This window comes from Eleginops maclovinus, chromosome 11, assembly GCF_036324505.1.
Source record: "Eleginops maclovinus isolate JMC-PN-2008 ecotype Puerto Natales chromosome 11, JC_Emac_rtc_rv5, whole genome shotgun sequence".
Lineage (NCBI taxonomy): Eukaryota > Metazoa > Chordata > Actinopteri > Perciformes > Eleginopidae > Eleginops > Eleginops maclovinus.
Window position 1 is genome coordinate 16,714,401 of NC_086359.1, and position 21,541 is coordinate 16,735,941.

Consider the following 21,541-nt stretch of genomic DNA (forward strand, 5'->3'; position numbering starts at 1 on the left):
AACGGATCCATTCAATACAAGATTTGTTGTTGATTGGCTACAACAGATTACACTTGACAACTCCTACCCAATCAGGTGAGAGTATAGCATTTGAACAGACATGAAAGCAGTTGAGCAATTAGAGTACAAAATAGGAATTTTCTGCCTTACTTTAGCATTTTTGCATTATTCTAGTTATGTTCTAATGATTAGTTTCCTCTCTTTCTGATCCTGAGTGCTTGGGTAAGTCACATTAGAGAAATCAGCAAAAGTTAGCTAGATTCAAAAAAGCACGGAACAGCTACGGAGAGTTAGCTGGTAGCTGACAAAGACTGGGGTGTACAATACTTACACAGCTGAGTAAAGGAAGGTCAAATTCTGGTGTGCTTTATTTTAGCCGGTAGAGATCTAAATATGTCCAGATCGGCCCAGATAGTGATCCATAGCAGCGACTCAGGATGTTCTTCCATTATTATTCCCTTGAGCTATAACAGACAAAAAAAATACCCTGTGAAAAATGTGCCAGCTAAATCTATAATTTATAAATCAAAAGAAAAATGTTTAATAGTGAATTCTGAATTTAATAACTTATCTGTTGAAAAAACGTGTAGTACCTAATCTCTAAACACTTTTCATTTCTATTATTTCTATTTTTCAATAGAGTGGGGCTTTGGAAAACACTTGGAAAGCCTTGCTTTCCCAGTGCAATGTCTGCCACTGGGTACGATCTTCCAAGAATACATATTCTCTATTTATGACACAAAGGAAGTGAGTCACAATCAATGGTGGTTCTAGACCAATTTCCCCGGGAGGCCGGGTTAGGGCCTGTCATTTTATTAGAGGGGCACATTGAACTTGCCAGTGGGGTCCCAGCTTATGGTTATTGGGGAGATAGCCCCTGTTAGGCCCCCCCCTAGAACCGCCTGTGGAAGCTGTTGGTAGCTCTCTCAATTGACCATAACGTATCAATCTTAGATCTTTACATACCCAGTAAAGAAGGTGGGCGATGGAACCGCTGAACAGCGGAAAGCTACATGCAGTTTTCTGTGCAGAGTTGCCAACAGTTTTCCAATATATGTAGCCAATAACATCATACCTTCATTTCCATATTAGCTACATCATTGCATATCCGATTTATAAAGCTTCATTGTGGTGTTTTTGCCGTGAGGAAGATACTTCCGAGAGAAAAAGGCAAGACTTTGTGGTGCATGGGGAAGTAAATATAACAAAATGTACTTGAAAATATTTCTGACTTTTTCCCTGAAGGCTGAATAAGCCTTTTACATTTTTCACTAGTACTTAAGGCTCAGAGGAAAACTGAAAGCGATCAACTGTCTTTGCGGCAATGGGGCTAAAAATGATGCTATTTAGAAATGTAGGAGGGGAAAAAGTTCTCTATTGCCACTTTAAATTCACATTTGATCGTTTAATGCTGTGATGCACTGAAACATCAGTCATGTTATAATAGGTTCAGTGTTTCTCTTAAATTGACTGCCTGTGGTCTTGGGGCAAATGGGACATAAATAAATTAAAGACAAATCAAATGCAATTTCGGCCACCCAAGGCAATGTTAGAGTAATCACTGAAGTTCATTTTCATTAGCTGCGGATGATAAAACTTTAAAACATTTACGGCTGTTTTTATGACAGCACAAACTTGCCTGCAGCACTGGCTATGCTGTGTTAAAGCTGCATGTGAGTAGAATAAATATCAGTAGAGTATATCTGTGGCACTTTTTATGACAGGTGAGAAAGAAATTGTAATAGTTGACCTTGTTGATCTTCTATCCGATAAAAACACGAGTAAGAACCAAACACTGTTTTAAATCACATCAGTTTAATCAAATAACAAAGTCACAAGTATAATGAAGAGGTTCATTTTTGTTTAAAAACACATTTTTGCTTTTGATATCTCTTGCATGCTTTTCAGGAAGTCAATTGCTTGTATACTTAATCACCCACAAAAATGGAAGATCATCAATTCAAAAATACAGAGTGAGTTGAAAACTATTTTGAAGTCAAGTTGACATTTCAGAAAATGCATGAGCAGAGTTGTTAACACGGGACGGTCTTTCAAGACAAACAAAGAATATCTAACTCTTAGTGAAAGAAGAACCCCATTATTTATGTGTCGCCATATTTAACCCTGAGAAATTTGACCATAGGAGCCATTTATGGGTATGTCATTCAAAGCTTGTTTGTAAAGCCCTCTTACATTTGAGTCAATATCACGGCTACATTTTGGTATGCAGTCACCTAATAGTTTTGTCCATAATAGTCTTCCATACACATGCAAATATTTTCACAGGCAAATGCATGTTGTTCCTGAATCTCTGATGAAACGCATAGAAGGTCTCTAAATATTCAGGCCATCCATCCGGCTCCTGTGACTGCTCTGCCTGCTTGACTGACAACTGTTCCTATGCTGATTTTGCAACTCTAATAAGGCATGTCTGGCGAGTTTATTCTCCTCCGCATCATCTTCCTCTTCTTGACCTTTCTCCACCGCCATATTGTCTCTGTTCTGCTTGAAGACCACTTTGCTGCTGTAGGGGCTGAAGGCTGAGGTTTGCTCCGTGTGGAAAGCTCCAGGCACTGCATGATGCCCAGAAAAGTAGCTATATTCTGGGACATAGGGTATGACATCAGTTAGGGTCTTGGAAGCCTCATTGGCAGCATGTGATCGTCTGTAACGGAGGCCCTGCTGGCACTTTTTGAAACCTAGATGGTAAATTTCCACCAGGTTGAGCAGCAGAGAGACGCAGGCCACGGCCAACATGAAGATGATGAAGACCGTCTTCTCAGTAGGTCTGGAGATGTAGCAGTTCACCATGTTGGGGCAAGGCCAGCGGTCGCAGGTGTACATGGGCCTGAGCTCAAAACCATACAGGAAGTACTGAGCTACAATAAAGAACACCTCAAAAAGTGTCTTGAAAATAATGTTGAAGACGTAGGTACGCAAGAGTGCGCCTTTCAAGCGAACATGGCCCTGGTTGTCTTTAATTGAGGCCTTCTTGGCTTTAGTGACATGTAATTGCTGGGTTTGCTTTTCACTCTGCATTGCAAGGTCTTTCTCTTTCTGTTTTTCCTTTTCCTCCATGCGGACTAGATGAAGGATGTGGCCGAGATAAATGAGAGTTGGCGTTGAGACAAAGATGATCTGCATTGACCAGAAGCGGATGTGAGAAATAGGGAAGGTCTTGTCATAGCAGACGTTCTGACAACCGGGCTGCTTGGTGTCACACGTGAAGCCGGACTGCTCGTCGCCCCACACCTTCTCAGCGGCGGCTCCCAGCACCAGGATGCGGAAGATAAACAGCACTGTGAGCCAGACTTTGCCCACAACAGTGGAGTGTTCCTGGGCGCTTTCCAGCAGCTTCCCCAACGAGTTCCAGTCCCCCATATTCGCTCACAGATATAGACACAGTTTTATCCACAAAACCAGGAGATATGCCTGAAAGGAGAGGGAACATTTTTTCTTTCACTTGGATGAAATAAACACAGTGATGTTGAAGACTCTGGGTTAGACTTTTAAACAGACTTCCTACAGCATGTCCTACAGTCACAGGCCCTTTCTTTGACAGTGGTTAGCTTCGAAACCTTGGTTTCACTTATTTTTCCAACTTCTTGAACCTTTCAAAAGCACATTCTTTGGCCTAAACAAGTTGTGAAGAAAACACTTTTAAATTGATATGGTGAACAGTTGTCTGCCTAGTTTGAATGTATCGCTGTCTTCTATCCATTGTGAATGGTCCCCGCTAAATCCAGAGGGCAGATATCTTCATATTTAGTCAGGGATGCACTGATTATTGGCTAAAGATTGATGGTTGACATTTGCTTTGTTGACTGCCTTCAGCCTTATGTAAATAAGATGACGTTCACCAACCACACTATGTATATTTGTTGTGTCTTACAAGGCCACATTTTTTTTGCATTCCAATTTTTAAAAGTAGCCATTGGCTGGATTTGACCGGTATTTTATAAAAGCGAAATGTATGCCTTTTTGTTTTATCAATTTCTATGATTACATTTGTGCTCATTTAAAGATGTTGCATTAAAAGGGACAAAAGGCAGATAACAAAAACATCAGTGTTGGCATTTGTACTAACTAGGTAGCTAGCTACTTGCTAACTTGGTTCTGATTGTAAAAAATAATGCTGCCTGAGGAGAAAATGAACCAAAAGCAGTGAAACCAAAACTATGAGCAGAATGTGGCAAATGTACAGAAATGAGGAGAACATTTTTATTTTACCGGTTCTTAATTTCCCTTCTTTTCGTAGCCTACTTACTGCAGGTCGGATGATCCTTCAGTGAGTGCATCATTTTCAAATTACACATCATTTAAAATGTTAAGATTCTATCAGCTAAAGGAAAACTTTGAAAGGTCATGATCCATTAATGTTTTCATTAAATACAATATCTGTTGCTTTTAATGCATGCACAATGTGTGTCTCACACAAATTAAGTACATTTGTTAAGGAATTGTGTGATACATCATATAAATAATTACAATTACACTTCACACATAATCACATTGAATACATTAGGCAAAATATGTCAAACCAATTCCTTGCTGTGCTATTGACTCATGACATCCCTTCAATGCATACAATCATAAATATGGTATTTGTCTGTGACTAAAAAACACAGATTTATTATGAATTCACTGTTTGTGCTCCCAGAGTTTGTGTCCTGTCTAATGTACTCCGAGACACAGCTGACTGTGTGTGAGAGATCGCCCTGCAGCAGACTCTTATGATCTTGTGACACAGTACCCGGCAGTGCTCCCCAACTCCAGAATTAGGTTTCTAGTTTATATTGCAGGGCCTATTGGTTTACAACTTAGCAGAAATGTTCTTTAAATATAATTGTATGTGTCTTCCAGTCATCGGCGGTTGACAAACTATGAATCTGAATACCTGCTTGAACCTATTGTCAGCCAGGATTAACGGGATCACTTGAAGGATTAACACTTTTCACAGAGTAATTACTAAGTATGTTAAATACCCAGCCTGGAATTACATCCCTAATTAGAGATTCAGACTGTCATATTAACTCCAGAACTGTACGATGCTTTTTGATTATTAATTTAGGCATTACAAATATGTATTTTGGATATATTGATTAAGAAAAACATACCTGGTAATCATCTCCTGCAGATCCAGTCAGTTGGTGGCTGAGCCTCTATGGTTCACAGAGAGGCCATGGTCTCCTTAGCCACTGAGGAAACTGCAGTGCTTAGATAAACTTTTCTTTTCTCTCGAGGCTCTGTGATCCCGCCTGCTACCCACCCACTCTGACCCCGGTGTTCAGCAAGCCACCACAGCCTGGTCCGCGTGCGAGCAGATGTGAAGATTCCCACTTGTAGATCAACTACAAGATGACCCTACTTAAGAGGTGTTCCTGTTCGATGGAGTGGCAGCTCAACGGTCCACTGCGGATGCAGGTTAGTCTTACATGTCAGTGGGGTCTAAATATAATTCCTGGTGATGGGAGGGGCTTTGTTGTCACTCTCATGCTGACCCTTGACTGCGTGGTGGGGCGTCAGACACTTACCCTCAGTGCTGCACTGAGCGTTACCGCTTTCCAAAGTTTTTTAATACGATGGACATGTATTTATCATCTGAAAGTTTTGTATTCTTTAGCACCATTTTTATGTTTGACCTTCTTGTGTTTTGTCAATTTTATGAACTGTACAGTATCAAATAGAATGTATTAGATGTTTAGTCTTGGTCTAACTTTTCACCTTCTCTTTCTTCAAACCTTAAACCTCACTATATGTCACTAGTTTATGTTGGTTGCACTTTCTATGAAGACCATGTCTGTGATGTATTGTGAACATACCTTCACTATTTATTGTGCTTTATAATATTAACACATGGTCATCATTGAACACATTTTATAGCACTTTATAATGACTTATATGGCCAAGTATATAAAACTTCCTAAATTTTCAACACTCACTTAATTGTATACTGCTGTAACATTCAAGGTCAATTATGATACCAATAGTTATTTAACAATGTAATCTTTTCATTAAGCATTATAATCAGTTATAATGCAATATATTGTGACTAAACCTAACTTTAATTAGTAATTTTGTGCTTTAAGAAAATGGAAAACTATCATCATATGCAAGAACAACACACAGTATGACACATGTTTAATAATCACATTATAATGCACTATAATGAACATAATTACAGATTACAGCTGTTACGATTACAATACTTTATGATCTTTGCACAAAAAAAAAGTGTCATTGATAACCAGCAATTATGAAGTATCATGGTCCTCAACCTTGTAAGTCATAATAAAAATGCTGTATATGGGTTTTATAATGGTCATAATGCGTTACGAACATTTATAGTGAACATTAATTTACAGTAAATTAACAGTGCTATTTGCAGATATATCCAGTACATTATAGACCATAGAAAGATATTAAAATATTAAAAGTGCAGCTTTAGAATGTGCTTTATTGTTACGGATTACACTGTTAGACATAAAATAAATGAGTTAACATTTTCTGCACACTTTAAAATACTGCGTATGAAAAGTAAAATAATAACAACATCACAATATACTTTTGACTGTTTTTAAATGCCCTTTTATAATGTGTTTATGCTGCACTGTTTTTTTTTACTGCTGTTAATGTCTTTCATGTTTGTAAAGCACTTTGAATTGCCTTATGTTGAAAGGTGCTATATAAATAAACTTGCCTTGCCTTGCCTTTTGTATACTGTTCATCATGGTTTAATATTCTAAAGGGACTGTAGAGAGTACTTTTAGTCCAGGTACTTTAGGTTTTGCCGTCTTTTTCTTTAACACAATAACTGACTCATTTTTAATTCACATTAATACAAAAGATCATCATAAAAATCAGCCTCATTATGATGACCTTCTCTAAAATAACTTTTCCAATCCTTTTAACAACATGCGGGATTGAGATACACCTCATATAACTTCTAACAGTATTAAGGAATTTGTTTTTGCTGCCAATTGGAACTCCATACATGGTGTTTGTGTTTGGAGTGGTGTCGACGTGTTCCATAAAAAGAGAAGTGTCCTCATGTGAGGTAGGCAGGTCATGGCAGGTCCAGCTGTCCGTGGTGTTGACCATTGTCACCCACACACTGACCCCGTGCGTGGCCTGGCTATTGATAACATCAAACTCTGCCCTCTGGCCTGTAAGAGCTTTTAAGAAGGACTTAATCAGCAGGAGACAATTCCTCACAGGTGGCAATATGGCTCTGGGGATCTCCGAGTTTCATTCACATGATTTTTATTGTTGATTTGGTCCCAGTTGCACTAAGGACAGCTAAAGAACGTGGCACCACTCTGATTCCAGTGATAATTTCTTTTTTACAGATTACTGTTGCTTTCTGGCTATTTCAGGTATTACATGAACTTTTTCCACTTGGTCAGGCAATTAAACAACACAACCAGCAGTTTAAATCTGTCATATAATGGAGCACTCCCTCTGGAGAAATTGTCAGAAGCCAAAGACATTACACAAGAGTAATTTCAGCATCTATAATAGTTGTTTTCTTATTTGTTAATAACATCTACGATTTAGTGACTATTTGCAATGCATTGACAATAAACAAACATCCAGCTTCAAAATGGATACATTTAAATCACAGGTGTAGCGATAACTAGTACATTTAAAAAAATAAATAATCGCAATTCAAGTTTATCTTAATAATGTAGGCAATTGCTTTTTTATATCTAAGCAATTTAACCACCAAAGTTAAGCATCGGTATTAAACAAACACTGGATCATTGCACGTGTTTTTTTATGTATTAGTACTAAATCTAGCTTATGCCTGCTGAAGAAAAGCCATCATTCCTTTAGTCCTTATGATTTAGATAAAAGCATGAAATTTGGGATCATATACACTGATTATTATACATTTCAATGATCATGATATTTATCCGGCACACTTTTAGACACAACCTAATGATTTCAAATAACACGTATCACATGTCAAAATTTAATTATTTCAAGACTAAAAATCCTCATCAAATTACAGTCAACCATTGTAGGAATCAAAGCACCTGACAAGAAAAAGCCTCTAATGTGATCAATAGAAATATTTCTTATCTATACAATGAGTACACGTAACTTTATTTGGACTGAAAAAACTGAAATAATATATTAGTTAAATGTATAATGTTAACAAATTACACAAAATTGTAATAGGTTAATTGAATGTAATGATATTAAGTTTAAATAAAACAAACAAGGCTCAACTCAATATTATTGCTTTAATCTAACCTGATACAATGAAGTGTAATTTGTTGACATACATTTAATTAATGTCAACGTTTACATTTTTTCAGTGTGACCTCAAGCTTTGAGGTTGTGCCAGTATAACGCGCTGCGGTGTACAGATTTTGAGTTCACTGCAGAAAATGTTTAAAGAATACTAAATAGTTTCTTTGGGAATTATTTGAAATATATTCTTAAATCTGGTAAGGATATAACAGGTTCACTGAACACTGCTTCGTCTCCGCTTTGGAGTAGAATGCCCTGTCTCTGAAATACCCAACCATTAGACAAATCACTTGCATATGAAACAGCGATATACAGTTTATTATATACACCTTACTCAAGTTGAATTCATGGCTGTCACTTGGATTTACACTGAAAAAAACTGAAATGTTGACTTTAATTGAATGTCAACACATTTAATATAACTGTGTTAGCTTAATTGAAAGCAAAAAAATCAAGTTGAATTGAATATTATTGCCTTCAACTAACCTAATACAGTTATGTGAAAACTGTTGACATAAAACATTTAATTAAGGTCAACGTTTCAGCTTTTTCAGTGCAAGTATGCATCCCTTTGGACTAGTTTGAAATCTGTGTTGTTACTACGAGCAGAGTTTCTGTTGGATCCAAGCCCCCACAGTCGACTCTCCAGCAGAGTGCAAATGCTTACCGCAGGCCTTCCCCACCAGGAACAGCACCTCTGCAATGTTGAGTATAATACAAACCCCTGACACAGCCAGCATGAACACTGTGAAGACAGTTTTCTCCGTGGGCCTCGACACGAAGCAGTCCACCGTGTTGGGACAGGGGTACGAGTTACACTTCACCAGGCGGATCATCTTGTACCCAGGGTAGATCATGTAAAACAAATACATAAAGGTGACCTCAAAGACAATGCGGAAAAACAGGCTGATAATGTAGGTCCACCAGAGAGCCCCTGAGATTTTCATCTTCTGAGTCTTTATCTGCTCCAGGTCTTTGGGGTTGGATCGCCCTGAGAGTTTGTAGATCCTCTTGTCCACGTGGCGACGGTGGGCCACATGCATGGCTACCAGCAGGGCAGGGGTTGAAACCAGGATGAGCTGGAGCGCCCAGAGGCGGATGTGGGAGATGGGAAAGAAGTGGTCATAGCAGACGCTGTTGCAGCCCGGCTGCTGAGTGTTGCAAATGAAGCCGGACTTCTCATCGCCCCACACGCTCTCCGCTGCCACCACCAGAACCAGGATGCGAAAAATGAAGAGACAGAGAGCCAGATGCGACCGATGCCCGTGGAGTGTCTGTTCACCCCGCTGATGACAGCATAAAACGATGCCCAGTTCATTTTTGGTTCCGGGTCTGATGGAGAACAAATCATAATATAAACATCTGAGAGAGTATTGTGATGTATAAGCAGCTTTTCCAGGAAAAAAATAATATAGTGAAACACAAGACAAAACACACCTAAGGCATTAAGGAGCAGAAGAAGAACAAATAAATTCCTAAAAAATAAGGATAAAAACAATACACAAGAAGAACAATACAAACATAACACAGCATAAAAAATTTAAAAATGCCCACACTAAAATTAATATTATCTCCCTCGTCTTACTCTGTAAAAGTACAAAAATTAAACCACACTGCCCTTTATAATTATCCGGCCTTGCGATTAGAGAATTAACTAGTAATGTTTCCCTTTGTATTATTTTGCCACAGACAAACTTTTATGAAAGATTGAGGGAGATAGAGGCAAGGTCCTGCACTCTGGAGAAATTAGAATAAGAAAATACAGTATAACATTTATGCACAAGCGAAAAATAGAATGCATTAGCGCTGAAAAAATAGGATGATTATTAATTAATTAACAATTAACTTTCAAATTAATTGTCAATCAACAATTGTCAAATCAAGCTACCATTAGGAGATGTTTTTCAAGCAAAATAGAAAGTGTTGTACAGTTCCAGCTTTCCGAGTTTTCTTGCGTGATAAACTAAATATTGTAGGTCTTTTGACTGCAGGTCCGTCAAAACAAGTGATTTGAAGAGGTCCCCTTGGATCACATGAATTTGTGATGACCATTTTTAGATAATAATCAAAGTTCAAGCAATTAACAGTATAACTGTGAAAGAAATTGGCAGATACATTGATATTAAAAATAATACCAGAAGCATCACAGTTAAAAAGTCACAGGTTCAATTTCCAATCTTCTCATCAGTCTTATCTAACGATGCTACATTAAAAGATTATTAAAGAAGCAAAACCTAAAAACAATATTTCAGTGTACTATTTTAGATACAAAAATATATGTAAAATTGTACCTTTCATAGAGACTAGTACACCTAAAACCTAAGCCTAAGTTATTGGATGCTTAATAATACCTTTTCCCACTCTTTCTTTCGATCTTAGTAAAGTTTCAGAAATAATGTCTAACATAACAAGCATCACCCTAGTTTTTTTTATCTCCTATGTGCTGATCATTAATAATTGAGTCCCCAACATGTTTGAATATCCAAACTAGTACAAATTGCAGAGTTGTTACCCGGCTCAGCAGGAGGTGTAAGAGGCATAGGAGGCAGCGTAGAGGACAGTGTAGAACTGCTGGTCTGGCATGGATGTGAATCCAGAGGAGAAGGAAGCCTCTCTGCCCCCCTCTGCAGTTGGCAGGCCACTTAAGAGTGCAACACTGAATTCTGGCACCATGCGTCATGTGACATGCTTTCACCAGTTGCAATGGTGTAGAAATCAAAGAGGCCATCAGTGCCTAACGTAACAGTGTCCGTATGGCCCTCAATTCTTGGCAGAAAAATAGTTTGTGATCCATAAGTATTGTGCATTAAATAAGAAATGTTATGGTGCTAAACTAATGATGACATAAAAACTCCGAACTTGGTGAACCAGGAACCGCAAAATACATGCTGCTTCGTTTGATTGTCACAATAATACATTTGTCTTCGGCTGAAATGTCTCAAAAACTAAGTCAAAGTTTTAATGTGATTTAGTTTTCAAAACTCCTCAGTCAATTTAAGACACGACAATAAGGAATAAACCAAGCACAGATTTAGCCATCCAAGCACAATGAAAACAGTCTGTCTGTCTTGTCCTCAGCTGTAGGATCTGAGGTAGAAATGAAGCACACTTACCTTCAGCTGTATTTGGGAATAAAGCACATCCAGCAACATTTACGTTGACATTAGCAGATTTTTTTTTTTTTTTGTCAATCTGTGACTGTGAACAAGAGTATCATAGCACCATGACTTTGCATTGCTAATGATTTCCCTCACACTAGCCACTGCCCTGCACTGGAGAGGTCATATGCTGCTGTGCGCAATATTTGCATACAATAGCCCCATTGAATGATACCAAACAAACAGCTTCAGAGTTCAGATCAAACGCTTTATTTGGGCTCAGCTGAGGAATCTGTGTGGGGACTGCAATCTGTCCTCCACCCGTCCTCATTGTGCTGTGTTCTGCATGGGAAGTGATGGGTGTTTTTGACGCAATAAGGAGTAAACCATAAAAGGTCTAAAACAAAGAAAGATCCATAACATCTAAAGATAAGAGAACTAGGGTGAATTATCATAATTATTATCTAGTTTTTCCGCCTCAACCTTTACATCCACATTGTTGCTGCCCACCTTACATCTAACCAAGGATTCAACCTGCTCACTGTGATCTCGATGGGGCCACACTTTGACGTATTTTCCTGGGAGAATGAATAACCTCTTTAGTTTACTAGCATAGAAGACTTCAAATACAACCTGCAGTAACCTTAAACATTTAAATTTACATATGTACTTTAATGCAGTTATAGAGAATACACACAAGTCTGTTGTGTTTATTTTCACCTTTAAGAAAGTCACAGAGTTACCTGTAGAATAAAGGTTAGCTCACATTAGGTTTTAAATGCCCTTCTACTTCTTGTTTGTGTAAATGGCCAGTTTAATACACTGGAAAGCTTTGTAGATGTTACGGAAAGGAAAAAGGATTTGACATTTGACATTATGCATTCAGTGGTCTTTCCTCCTTTAAAAAACCTCTGAAAGCATTGAGCCACCTCCGCTTCCCTGTGCTGGTTAAACCTGTGCTGCATTTACCAGACGTGTGACCAAAACATCATTGGGGTTCGGATTCAGCAGCGTCATTACATGGCATATTCAAAGCGACAGCAACAACCACATCTATGTTATTTCGTGGTTAAAATCATTATCACATCTGCAGTATATCTCCAACAGCATCAGCAGCAGCCTGAGGGGAAACTAGCACGATCTCTGATACAGTATGTAGCCAAACCACTTAGTGCGATATCTTACACCCACTGCATATGTCATTGCTAGGTTCAGACTGAGTTGTCATTTTCATGCAAGTTGTCTTTAAAACAAATGCATTTGCATCCATCTTTGCGCCCATGGAAGTGAGGTGTGATCCCAGGCATTGTTGGAGCGTTGTTATCTTGAGGCAGCAGAAGCAGCTACACTTTTGAATGATAGGGGGCCCAATATTAATCCTAGTGGGATACAAGTGGACTTGATTGGAAGCTTTGTCAACAAAAGTGGAAACACGGTGAGAAAGATGTCATCTGAAGAAGCATATCTATCAAAATTTATGAAAACCACAATTTCTTTATATTAAATGGTATCAAAGGCAAGAAAAATCGTAAGTCAGTCAAATATTGTAAAAAAAAGTTCCCCGATTCCTAAAACTGATAACTTTATTGACATACAAATTAAGCAATACATTATCATATATTATTACAGAGCTACAAGCTACCAAGCAGTGGGCTAAAATACATGCAAGCACCACCTTAAATTAAAGTAAAGGAAACATTGATTCATCAGTAATTAGGTTCCTGTAATATCATTTATATTAATTATGAATAATTAGTACTTTTACTATTGGTAAAGTAAACTTTGATTCGTATACTTGTTTTACTTCATGAAAGGAACTCATGGCTTTTAGCTGAGAATATTTCTCCGTACTACACAACATAAGCTTAGTGTTGACTTTGATTGCTACTGCTCCCTGTCAGACAAGAAACTTTAATATGTGGGGAAATTCCTGGGAAGCCAAGCTCATTTAGAATTAGTACCTGTTCTGCAACATTTCTAACACCAAGTTTGTTTTTTTTTAGTAAATTAAGACCTGGAGTTTTCTCAACTGTACATTAATGAAGTTTTTATATATACTAACTATACATATATGAAAACGAATATAACAAATACATAAAAGCTGTGCCTTTTTTGAGCTAGAATACAAACTTAATTGAAACTGAAAGAATGCTGTTTATACTTATAATGTAATCGGTAGAGTCAAATTAACCATTTCAATTTGTGTGTGTGTTTTCAGGACAACTGCTGCACCTTGCTTCAGTACAGTGTGAATGATGACATCTGCAGGTCCTAAACAGTCATTGCAACATTTTAATAATTGTTATCTTGGTGAAATCACTGTTGGAAATAGTGACAGTACACTATCAGCAATATGTTCAGTGAACCAACACCACATTCCTTAAACGGAACACCTCAACACAATAGGCCTCTCAGTCATGTGATAGTATAGCATTTTCAGAGACATTTAGATATGTATTGGAAATTCCTATATATGCTTATGTATGCTTGATTCTATTCAGTGCTTATGTAAGCTCAGTCTTGTGAACCTGCCTGTGCAACAAAGGCCAGTAAGATCATCATTATCTTTAATGCAGTAACACACCCAGTCACATGCAGGTGTGACCTGACTCACAGTGGAATTCTTACTTTCTTGTGATAGTTTCACAGCCTCACACATTCATATTTGTGCAGGTGTGTCTGTGCCATGAGCTTCTTTGCCGTTTAATTTGTTTGACTCACACACACAGTGCTGCACCTACAGTAACCATATTTAATTACTTAAGTAAGTCCATATTCACTGTCTATGGGGCAGATTATAAATGTTTTTTAATCTTATTTATTTTATATATTTTATTTCATTTTATTTTTAAATGTTGCTTATGTAGATACTGTTTTATTCCTCCCATTTATAAGTTGTATTTACGAATTTCATTGTTCCCATTTAAGAGTTCAGAACCCTTGCTCTCGATTTCCGACAGCACTTGAATGCAGCATCGTCAACACAATGACAGCAACTGTGCAGCAGCCCCTTTAAGAACCTCCGGCCTGGGTGTGGAAAAAGGGAAGTTTGTGGAGAGTCCGCGTCCCATTCCGCTTTGTGTTAGGCTCTTTGTTAAGATGTGGGGCCTTGAAATGTGAAAATGACCTCAGTTTAAAAATATATATACACGTTAATGCATATTCAGTTGTTTGATAGGGTCTTGCTTATTTGAAAAATAGAATAATGATTCCCAATCAAGAGTAAAGAACGAATGGAGGTGGCGCGAAAGTGTTAAATATGTTGAAATGGTACGCGTCCAAATGTATTCTAGCCGCTCTTAATCACGACAACCGCAACAAGAAAAAGTGGTAAGGAGGACCAGGATACAAGCAAATTACAGCCCCAACACTGCGTCAGACGAGGGGAAGAGGGAAGTGAAAGAAATACGCTGCCTTCTCACTGTTTAGTGGACTTCATTGGTGAACAGCTGCAACCGCAGGCTCCCACCGACACCATGGTTCCTCTGATGAAAGTCGCTACAGCTGAGCTACAATGACCAGTGTGCGGTAGACGAGCGTAGGCTGCGTGGCTCACTGTAACACATTCAGTGTTTCTATTGTCTAAAAACTACCCTTGAAGATGGGGCACCCTCCTCTGGAGTTTAGTGACTGCTATCTGGATAGCCCGGACTTCAGAGAGACTCTCAAGTGTTATGAACTGGAGCTGGAGAGGACAAGCAAATTCCTAAAAGAGTTGATAAAAGATGGCAACAGTGTGATCACTGCAATCAAAGGTAAGAACACTTCTTTATAGTTTTTGAAAGACCAGTTTTGCTCATTGCATGTGGATGTTGTGGAGTGATGAGTTTTGACAGAGGATCTTTTCTAGATCATCATTGGGGCCTTTTTTAAGAGCCTCCAGGATCATTGTGAGTGGGAGGGCACAATCAGGGAGGTGCTAGTGCTCCCCTGGGAGAGGACCAAACAGCCTGGTCTGAAAGGTTATGGATCTGGTGCAGATGTGCAGGGTGAGCTGTTATCTTATTGTGCTGCAGCTCCCCTCTCATCTCTGCCTGATGTTGATTAGACAGAGCAAGTGACAACATCCAGCAGATGTGTATATTTGGGTCAGTGTGTCACCCACAAGATAACACTGTTTTTTTTTTTTTATTCCCAAGATAGCTTTCTGTCCATCTTTATCACCACCACACAGAAAGTGTCATTGTAGCTTCTCTGGCGGTGCTGCACAGTGCTGAGAGTCCATATTCAGTCCAGAGAATAGCCAGAGGTCACGAGTGCTCCTCAATTGTTGGTGTACACTGCCAGAAAGTCACATATTCTTCCTCAGGCCTCACTGCTCCGTTACTGTTCAATTTTTACACTTTTAAACACTTCAGCTGTGCGATTGTTGAATATGCTGTGCACTTTGTCTTCAATAAAAGCCTTGTTAAAAGATAATATTAAAGGAAAACATCTCCCACAATATTTGCATATCTTTACTTACCCTTTGTTAAATATTCAAGAATACTATTTTTTCACATGCCAACACTGAACTGCAAACCAAAAAAATTGTCTTCATGTATGGAATTTAAACTGAGCTTTGTTTAACAACAGCACATCTGTATAAAAAAAATACATTTATAGAATATCAAAATTGTGCAGTGCAATCCAAGTCTAATGTTTCCATTTGTACTGTATGCCCACTTCTTCCAAAACACATGGATTTCCACACACAGAGACACACATTTAAAGAGACGTGCTACTTGCCAAAGTGTATTAATTAATCAGGTTTTTTAAAGAAGTCATTCCATTTTTAGTTGCTTTAAACAAGAATTGAAAATAGACTAATTAAACAGACGCACACATTGTTAATGGGAAAACCAATGTGGACTGATGGAAAGTTGTACACTGTCCCATAACAAAACATTGAAAGATGTTGAATATATTACTGGGTATCATAGCCAAGTTCCCCATGTTCAAAGCCATGCAGTATTAATCTGCTTGGTATTTGTTTTGTTTATAAATCCTAGACAAAGCAGGGATAATAAATTGCAAAGCCTGCATACTGGCTCCTGTTGTGCTGATCAACCGGCCAAGGGTAGCTTTCCTAACAGAGCGAAAGAAAATACAGTAACAATAATCCTGGACCGCTCTCACTGTTTATGAGAGTTGAGTAGGTTTAAAGAGGATAAAGAATTGTATACTGTAGCTGAAGTTGTATCGAGTATTTGATACTCCATTTAGATGTTTTTAAAGACTACATGTTGTTTTTCTTACAGGCTATTCTTTGGCAATACAGAAGTTCTCCCAAACTCTCAGCATGTTCCAGTTCGACGTCATCGGTGACTCCCTGACAGATGATGAGATTAACATTGGTAGGATAATGAGCACATCCTATATTTACTGTCTATTAAACATGCCTTATTATGCTTTTGGGGTTTTCTCTTTCCTGTAGTGTGTTATATAATTTTTTGTGCATGTAAATGGTCTGCAAATGCTAAAATCCCTGTGCCCCCAACTCCCTGGCCTGAAATGCCTCCATTGGACTCTATTACTTACTTCCTTGACAAAATATCATCAACACTTGTGCTTCTATTGTCTAGCGCTACAACACATTGTACATGCTAGGCTAAGGGGAGGGACATCTCTGAGCAGTGGACCAATCATAACAGAGCCACCCAGTTAATCTATCAGAGCAGAAATAAGTGCATGTAAATATTTCTAAGAAGAGGAACAAAATACAAATATGAATCTGAAGCAGAGCATTGTGTGCTTTTGTAAGTCAATATGGGGACGTAACTAGTTGTAAAAAACTTTCAGAACATTTTATGTTATTTTCAAGTAGGTTTATTTCTTATTAGTATCACTAAATGGATAAATACACATCATCTTTGGCAGCCACTTAGTAATTCCTCTCAACTTGAATGTGAGGAATCAGCAAACAGCATAGTTTGGAGAACACAGATCATAATAACAAATGTGAGTTACACAGAAATAACATTATCGTCTATTCAAGCCTATTCTAATGCATTGGAGCACATTTAAAAAAAAGAATAATAATCGTTCTGTATGTTTCCTGCTTCAGACACTTAAGATAAGAATGTGTGTATTCCCCTCATCATCTTTGTGTTTTCATCCGCAGCTCAGTCCTTCCAGGAGTTTGCCGGCCTCCTGCAGGAAGTGGAGCACGACAGGATGATGCTGGTGGGTTATCCACTTCCTCCACACTGACTCTGCATCCTATTTTAACACTCAATAGAAATGAACCCCTGGCAGATAACCCAGTCAAATTTTTCTTAAGTAGTAACTGTTAATTGTAACACGTTACCACAAGACACATCCACACACTCGGATGATGTGTTTCTTTGCTTTTTTGAAAGCAATACTGATAATTATTTTTGCTATCATTTCCCCTTTTTGTTTCTGGTTTTGTTATTGGTTCCATATTGCAAGCCTCATTTTCATAATGTTTCATCACTTCTCAATTTTCATTTCCCATTATCTGACAGTTATTTTCTAGATTTATGGTTTGGTTTATAAAATGTCAGAAAATAGTCAAAAATGTCTGTTCCATTATGTGTGCGGTTTAAAGTTACAGAGACAGTGCACACACACTCTGTCACACTATCTCAAGTCCAGTGTGATACATTTCTACTCAGTTCAAAAAATATTTATAATAATATGATATAAAACAGAGAAAAGCAAGACATCTCCATATTTGAGAGGCTCAAACTGAATACTGTTTATTGATTTTGGATCAAACTATTCCACAAAATACTCGTTACGCCCTCACATCAATATAAAATAGTCCTAACATTAGCTGTAAGCAGCATATGATACTTATTGTAAAATTCTAATACCAAGATTATTTTTAATTGTAGGTAATATTGTAATTGTGATACATCATTTATTTCCCAATCATTGAATTGTTTGTTTTCATACAAATAACTGTTAAAGATGAGAATAATTTCTGACCATTTACACTGATTTTGGGACGTTCCCTTTTTATCTCTCACACTTTCTCATGTTAAATAGGCAAAAATATTTTTGTAATACTTGATTAATATATGGTAGAAAACTCAATTACTAAAATAGTTGATAGATGCAGGCATAATTGAGTATCAAAACAATTATTTATTTATTTGTTTTATTATTCTGTAGGTAGACTAAGTGGATAAGTCAGTCGACTAATGGTAAATGGTAAATCTACTTCAGAGACTAATATTTTACACACTTTTTAATGTAACAACTGAAAACATTATCCCCCTATGTTATATTTAAACCTTTTTTCTTTATAATCATAATCTACATTTTGTTTTTGCAGACATTTTCACACACATCCTTTCTTTCTAACCAGGCTAGATATACTCGGACATGAATATTCTCTTTTTGTTCCTCTGGTTCACTTTAACAATGAAGTGGCTGCAGTAGCATTTCCTGTTGGACTGGGTTTTCTGGTTACAGGTGTGATTTTAAAATGTTGAGGTGATCTCTTGTGCGGTATCTGGGATGGTATGTAAGAGCCGCATTATTATGAAACGTACATTATTACACTCACACTTGAGATATCTAAGCTGTTTTCAACATGAACCCCGCATATAACAGTTTATCTACGGACATAGAGCGTGGAAAAAGTGTGTCCTACATATGGCATTACAATATGTATAAGTGTGTTCCGTGTATGTACAGTTGCACCACAGTAACATCTGCTCCATGTTTGCCTTTCCAGGTTCAGAACGCCTCCGATCTGCTCATCAAGCCGCTGGAGAAGTTCAGAAAGGAGCAAATCGGAGTTACAAAAGCGAGTTTTCTTTACTGAATTATTTTCTCTGAAGTAGTCCCTTCATGAATCCTCAAATAAACACTGATGCTATTACAACATATGAAACCTTACTGAGGTGCTTCGAAGTAAAAAACAGCTTATGAGCCACTTCCCCAAATCTGTGTGTGAAACACGTACTCGTTTAAGAGCTTTTTCCTCTTTGAAAGTCTTTAATGTGTTGAGACATTTTGCTGAAAGCAGTTTGTAGTTGAGAACCGCCGGTGTTTTTCTAACCTGACCGCCTGTGTGCTCCACCAGCGTTTTATTCTGACTCTGTGGGATATCTATTTGAGCACTCAGCATGACATTTCAGTTTCTTCCTGGTTGTGCTCTGGTGGTTTTTTTCCCTCAGTATTTATTAATCAGCTGCTTTCTTTTCCTCTGGCCGCTGAGTTGATATTTTTTTAATCCGCAAGTGTAATTAAAATAAACTGTCTATAAAATTGTTTTAAAAACAATGTTAAATGTATGTCACTCACCTCTCAGTGCAGCCTGGGCTCTGGTTTCAGACAGAGGGTGAAAAGAGGTGCTACAGCACAGGCAGTATGAGAACAATAAAGAGCTTTTTGAACATTAAGGCATGGAGACATGTCATAGTAGAGGCATAAAATACAAATATAAAACTGAAAGTGTGCATAATATGTGCTCTTTAAAGCTCTCAAATATCTGTAATCAGCCTGAAAAATCCACTATTGTTCATAAAAGTCTCAAAATAAGAATCTTGCTAGTCTTAGTTTTGTAGATCAGCTCATTATTTGAACAAGGGGTGAACCTCAATAGCATTTCAGTGAATTTTCCAGATAAAAAAATCCTGATTAAAACTCCTCTTTGCTGATTTCCCACATCTGTCCTGCAGGAAAAGAAAAAAAAGTTTGAGAAAGACAGTGAGAAATATCTCTCCCAGATAGACAAACACCTGAATATGTCTGCCAAGAAGAAAGAGAGCCAACTTCAAGAGGTGCAGTACAACAAACTCCATCTATTGTGTAGTGTTTGGTGGTAAGAAAGAGATGAATATTTTTGCATTTATTTTCCTTTAAATCGACAGGCTGACGATCTCCTTGACAAAGAGCGAGTGAATTTCTGCGAGTCGTCGGTGGAGTATGTATACCAGATCCATCAGGTGCAGGACAGGAAGAAGTTTGATGTGGTGGAGCCGGTGAGTGCTGCCGGCGGTCTGCCACGCTTCCTCTTTGCTGCTGCACACATGTGACATGAGGTGGAGGAAACATACCACACATTTAAAAAATACTTGATGATAGATGATGAAAGAAAAAATCCAAGTGGTTATGGTAATGCTTTCTTTGCTTGGTCAGCATTTTTCAAAAATAAATTAAAACCCACAGAACAAAAACAGACAACAAATTAATAAAAGCAGCAGAAGTAAAAATCTAATTTGGTGTGAGTATGAATACTTATTCTGTTATATTTAAGCCTATAGCTATAATCAAGAATTCCTCTAAAAAGATGTGGTGATCTCTCCAATTGCAAAATGGACATCAGATTTTCATACCATAATAAGATATCTTCATCCAGCCATTTCTGCAATATTTTGAGTTGTGCAGTTTACAAATAAATTCCAAGAATTAGCCTGTGTCTCAATTCATAGATTGAGTTTAATCTGAGAACAAAAGTATTTGGATTTATACGTATATCTATCTCAAACACTTCTTTTAATCTCGCTTTGAACTGACGCCCACAATGATACACAGCATTCTTAAAAGTTTAATACTAATATGTGTGCATTCAAATGTCTAATAAGGAATAGAACTCTGTAGCTGAGTTGTCCGTTCACATTATCCTCAATGTTAATGTAACCAGACAAAAGATAGGTTCACCTACTGAATTAAAGAAGAACAAATGAACCAAATAAAATGAAAACCATAAAGCAGATTAAGGCAGTAGGTGTAAAGATTCACACTTAAAATATTAGCCTACAGAACAGTACAGCTTACAGAGAAAAGATGAAATCTGATCCTTTTACCACAAACACTATTGGCTCTTTTTAGTTTTTAGTAAGATTGTTTACTTTCTTATAATCCCTCATTTTCAGAAATGTAACAGAAATCTGATTACGTATTTTTTTCTGTAACTTTAAGGTGACCTTGGGGTACTCACACTGCTGGCAGCTGCACTATAATGCAACACTTCTTCACAAATCTCTTTATTGTTGTGATTGAGAGACCGACACAAATTAATGTTCCTTGCTGGTGGCATGAAATTACATATTGTGCATTAAGTATGTGTTTTCATACTCTGGTTGCATAGGTGCTGGCGTTTCTTCACAGCGTGCTCACGCTCAACAACCTGACAGTGGAGATGACTCAGGACTTCATGCCTTACAAACAAGAGCTGCAGCTCAGCTTGCAGAACGTAAGTGGCAGAAAACGCTGCCATTAGT

General features: G+C 37.8%; 3 protein-coding genes across 3 annotated transcripts in view; 1 reads left to right on the top strand and 2 right to left on the bottom strand.

The window, feature by feature from the left end:
• Positions 1 to 1,839: 1,839 nt before the first annotated feature.
• Positions 1,840 to 5,333, bottom strand: gja2 (gap junction protein, alpha 2). Its single transcript, XM_063894245.1, has 2 exons — positions 5,118 to 5,333; positions 1,840 to 3,432 (listed from the first exon to the last, which is right to left on the bottom strand). Exon 2 carries the CDS (start codon positions 3,379 to 3,381, stop codon positions 2,335 to 2,337), a length of 1,047 nt encoding a protein of 348 aa, XP_063750315.1. The 5' UTR covers positions 3,382 to 3,432; positions 5,118 to 5,333; the 3' UTR covers positions 1,840 to 2,334.
• Positions 5,334 to 6,145: 812 nt separating this feature from the next.
• gjb1a (gap junction protein beta 1a) lies at positions 6,146 to 10,799 on the bottom strand. Its single transcript, XM_063894371.1, is given in 3 exon segments — positions 6,146 to 9,499; positions 9,502 to 9,591; positions 10,772 to 10,799. Coding segments are annotated over 3 exon segments (759 nt in total). The 3' UTR covers positions 6,146 to 8,858.
• Positions 10,800 to 14,413: 3,614 nt separating this feature from the next.
• Positions 14,414 to 21,541, top strand: part of LOC134872093 (oligophrenin-1-like) — a 28,942-nt gene continuing 21,814 nt past the window's right edge. Inside the window, exons 1-7 of the mRNA XM_063895222.1 lie at positions 14,414 to 15,112; positions 16,598 to 16,693; positions 17,461 to 17,522; positions 19,048 to 19,119; positions 19,997 to 20,098; positions 20,189 to 20,299; positions 21,409 to 21,513. Coding sequence (XP_063751292.1) covers positions 14,959 to 15,112; positions 16,598 to 16,693; positions 17,461 to 17,522; positions 19,048 to 19,119; positions 19,997 to 20,098; positions 20,189 to 20,299; positions 21,409 to 21,513 — 702 coding nt within the window. The 5' untranslated portion in view covers positions 14,414 to 14,958. The remainder of the gene's footprint in view (positions 15,113 to 16,597; positions 16,694 to 17,460; positions 17,523 to 19,047; positions 19,120 to 19,996; positions 20,099 to 20,188; positions 20,300 to 21,408; positions 21,514 to 21,541) is intronic.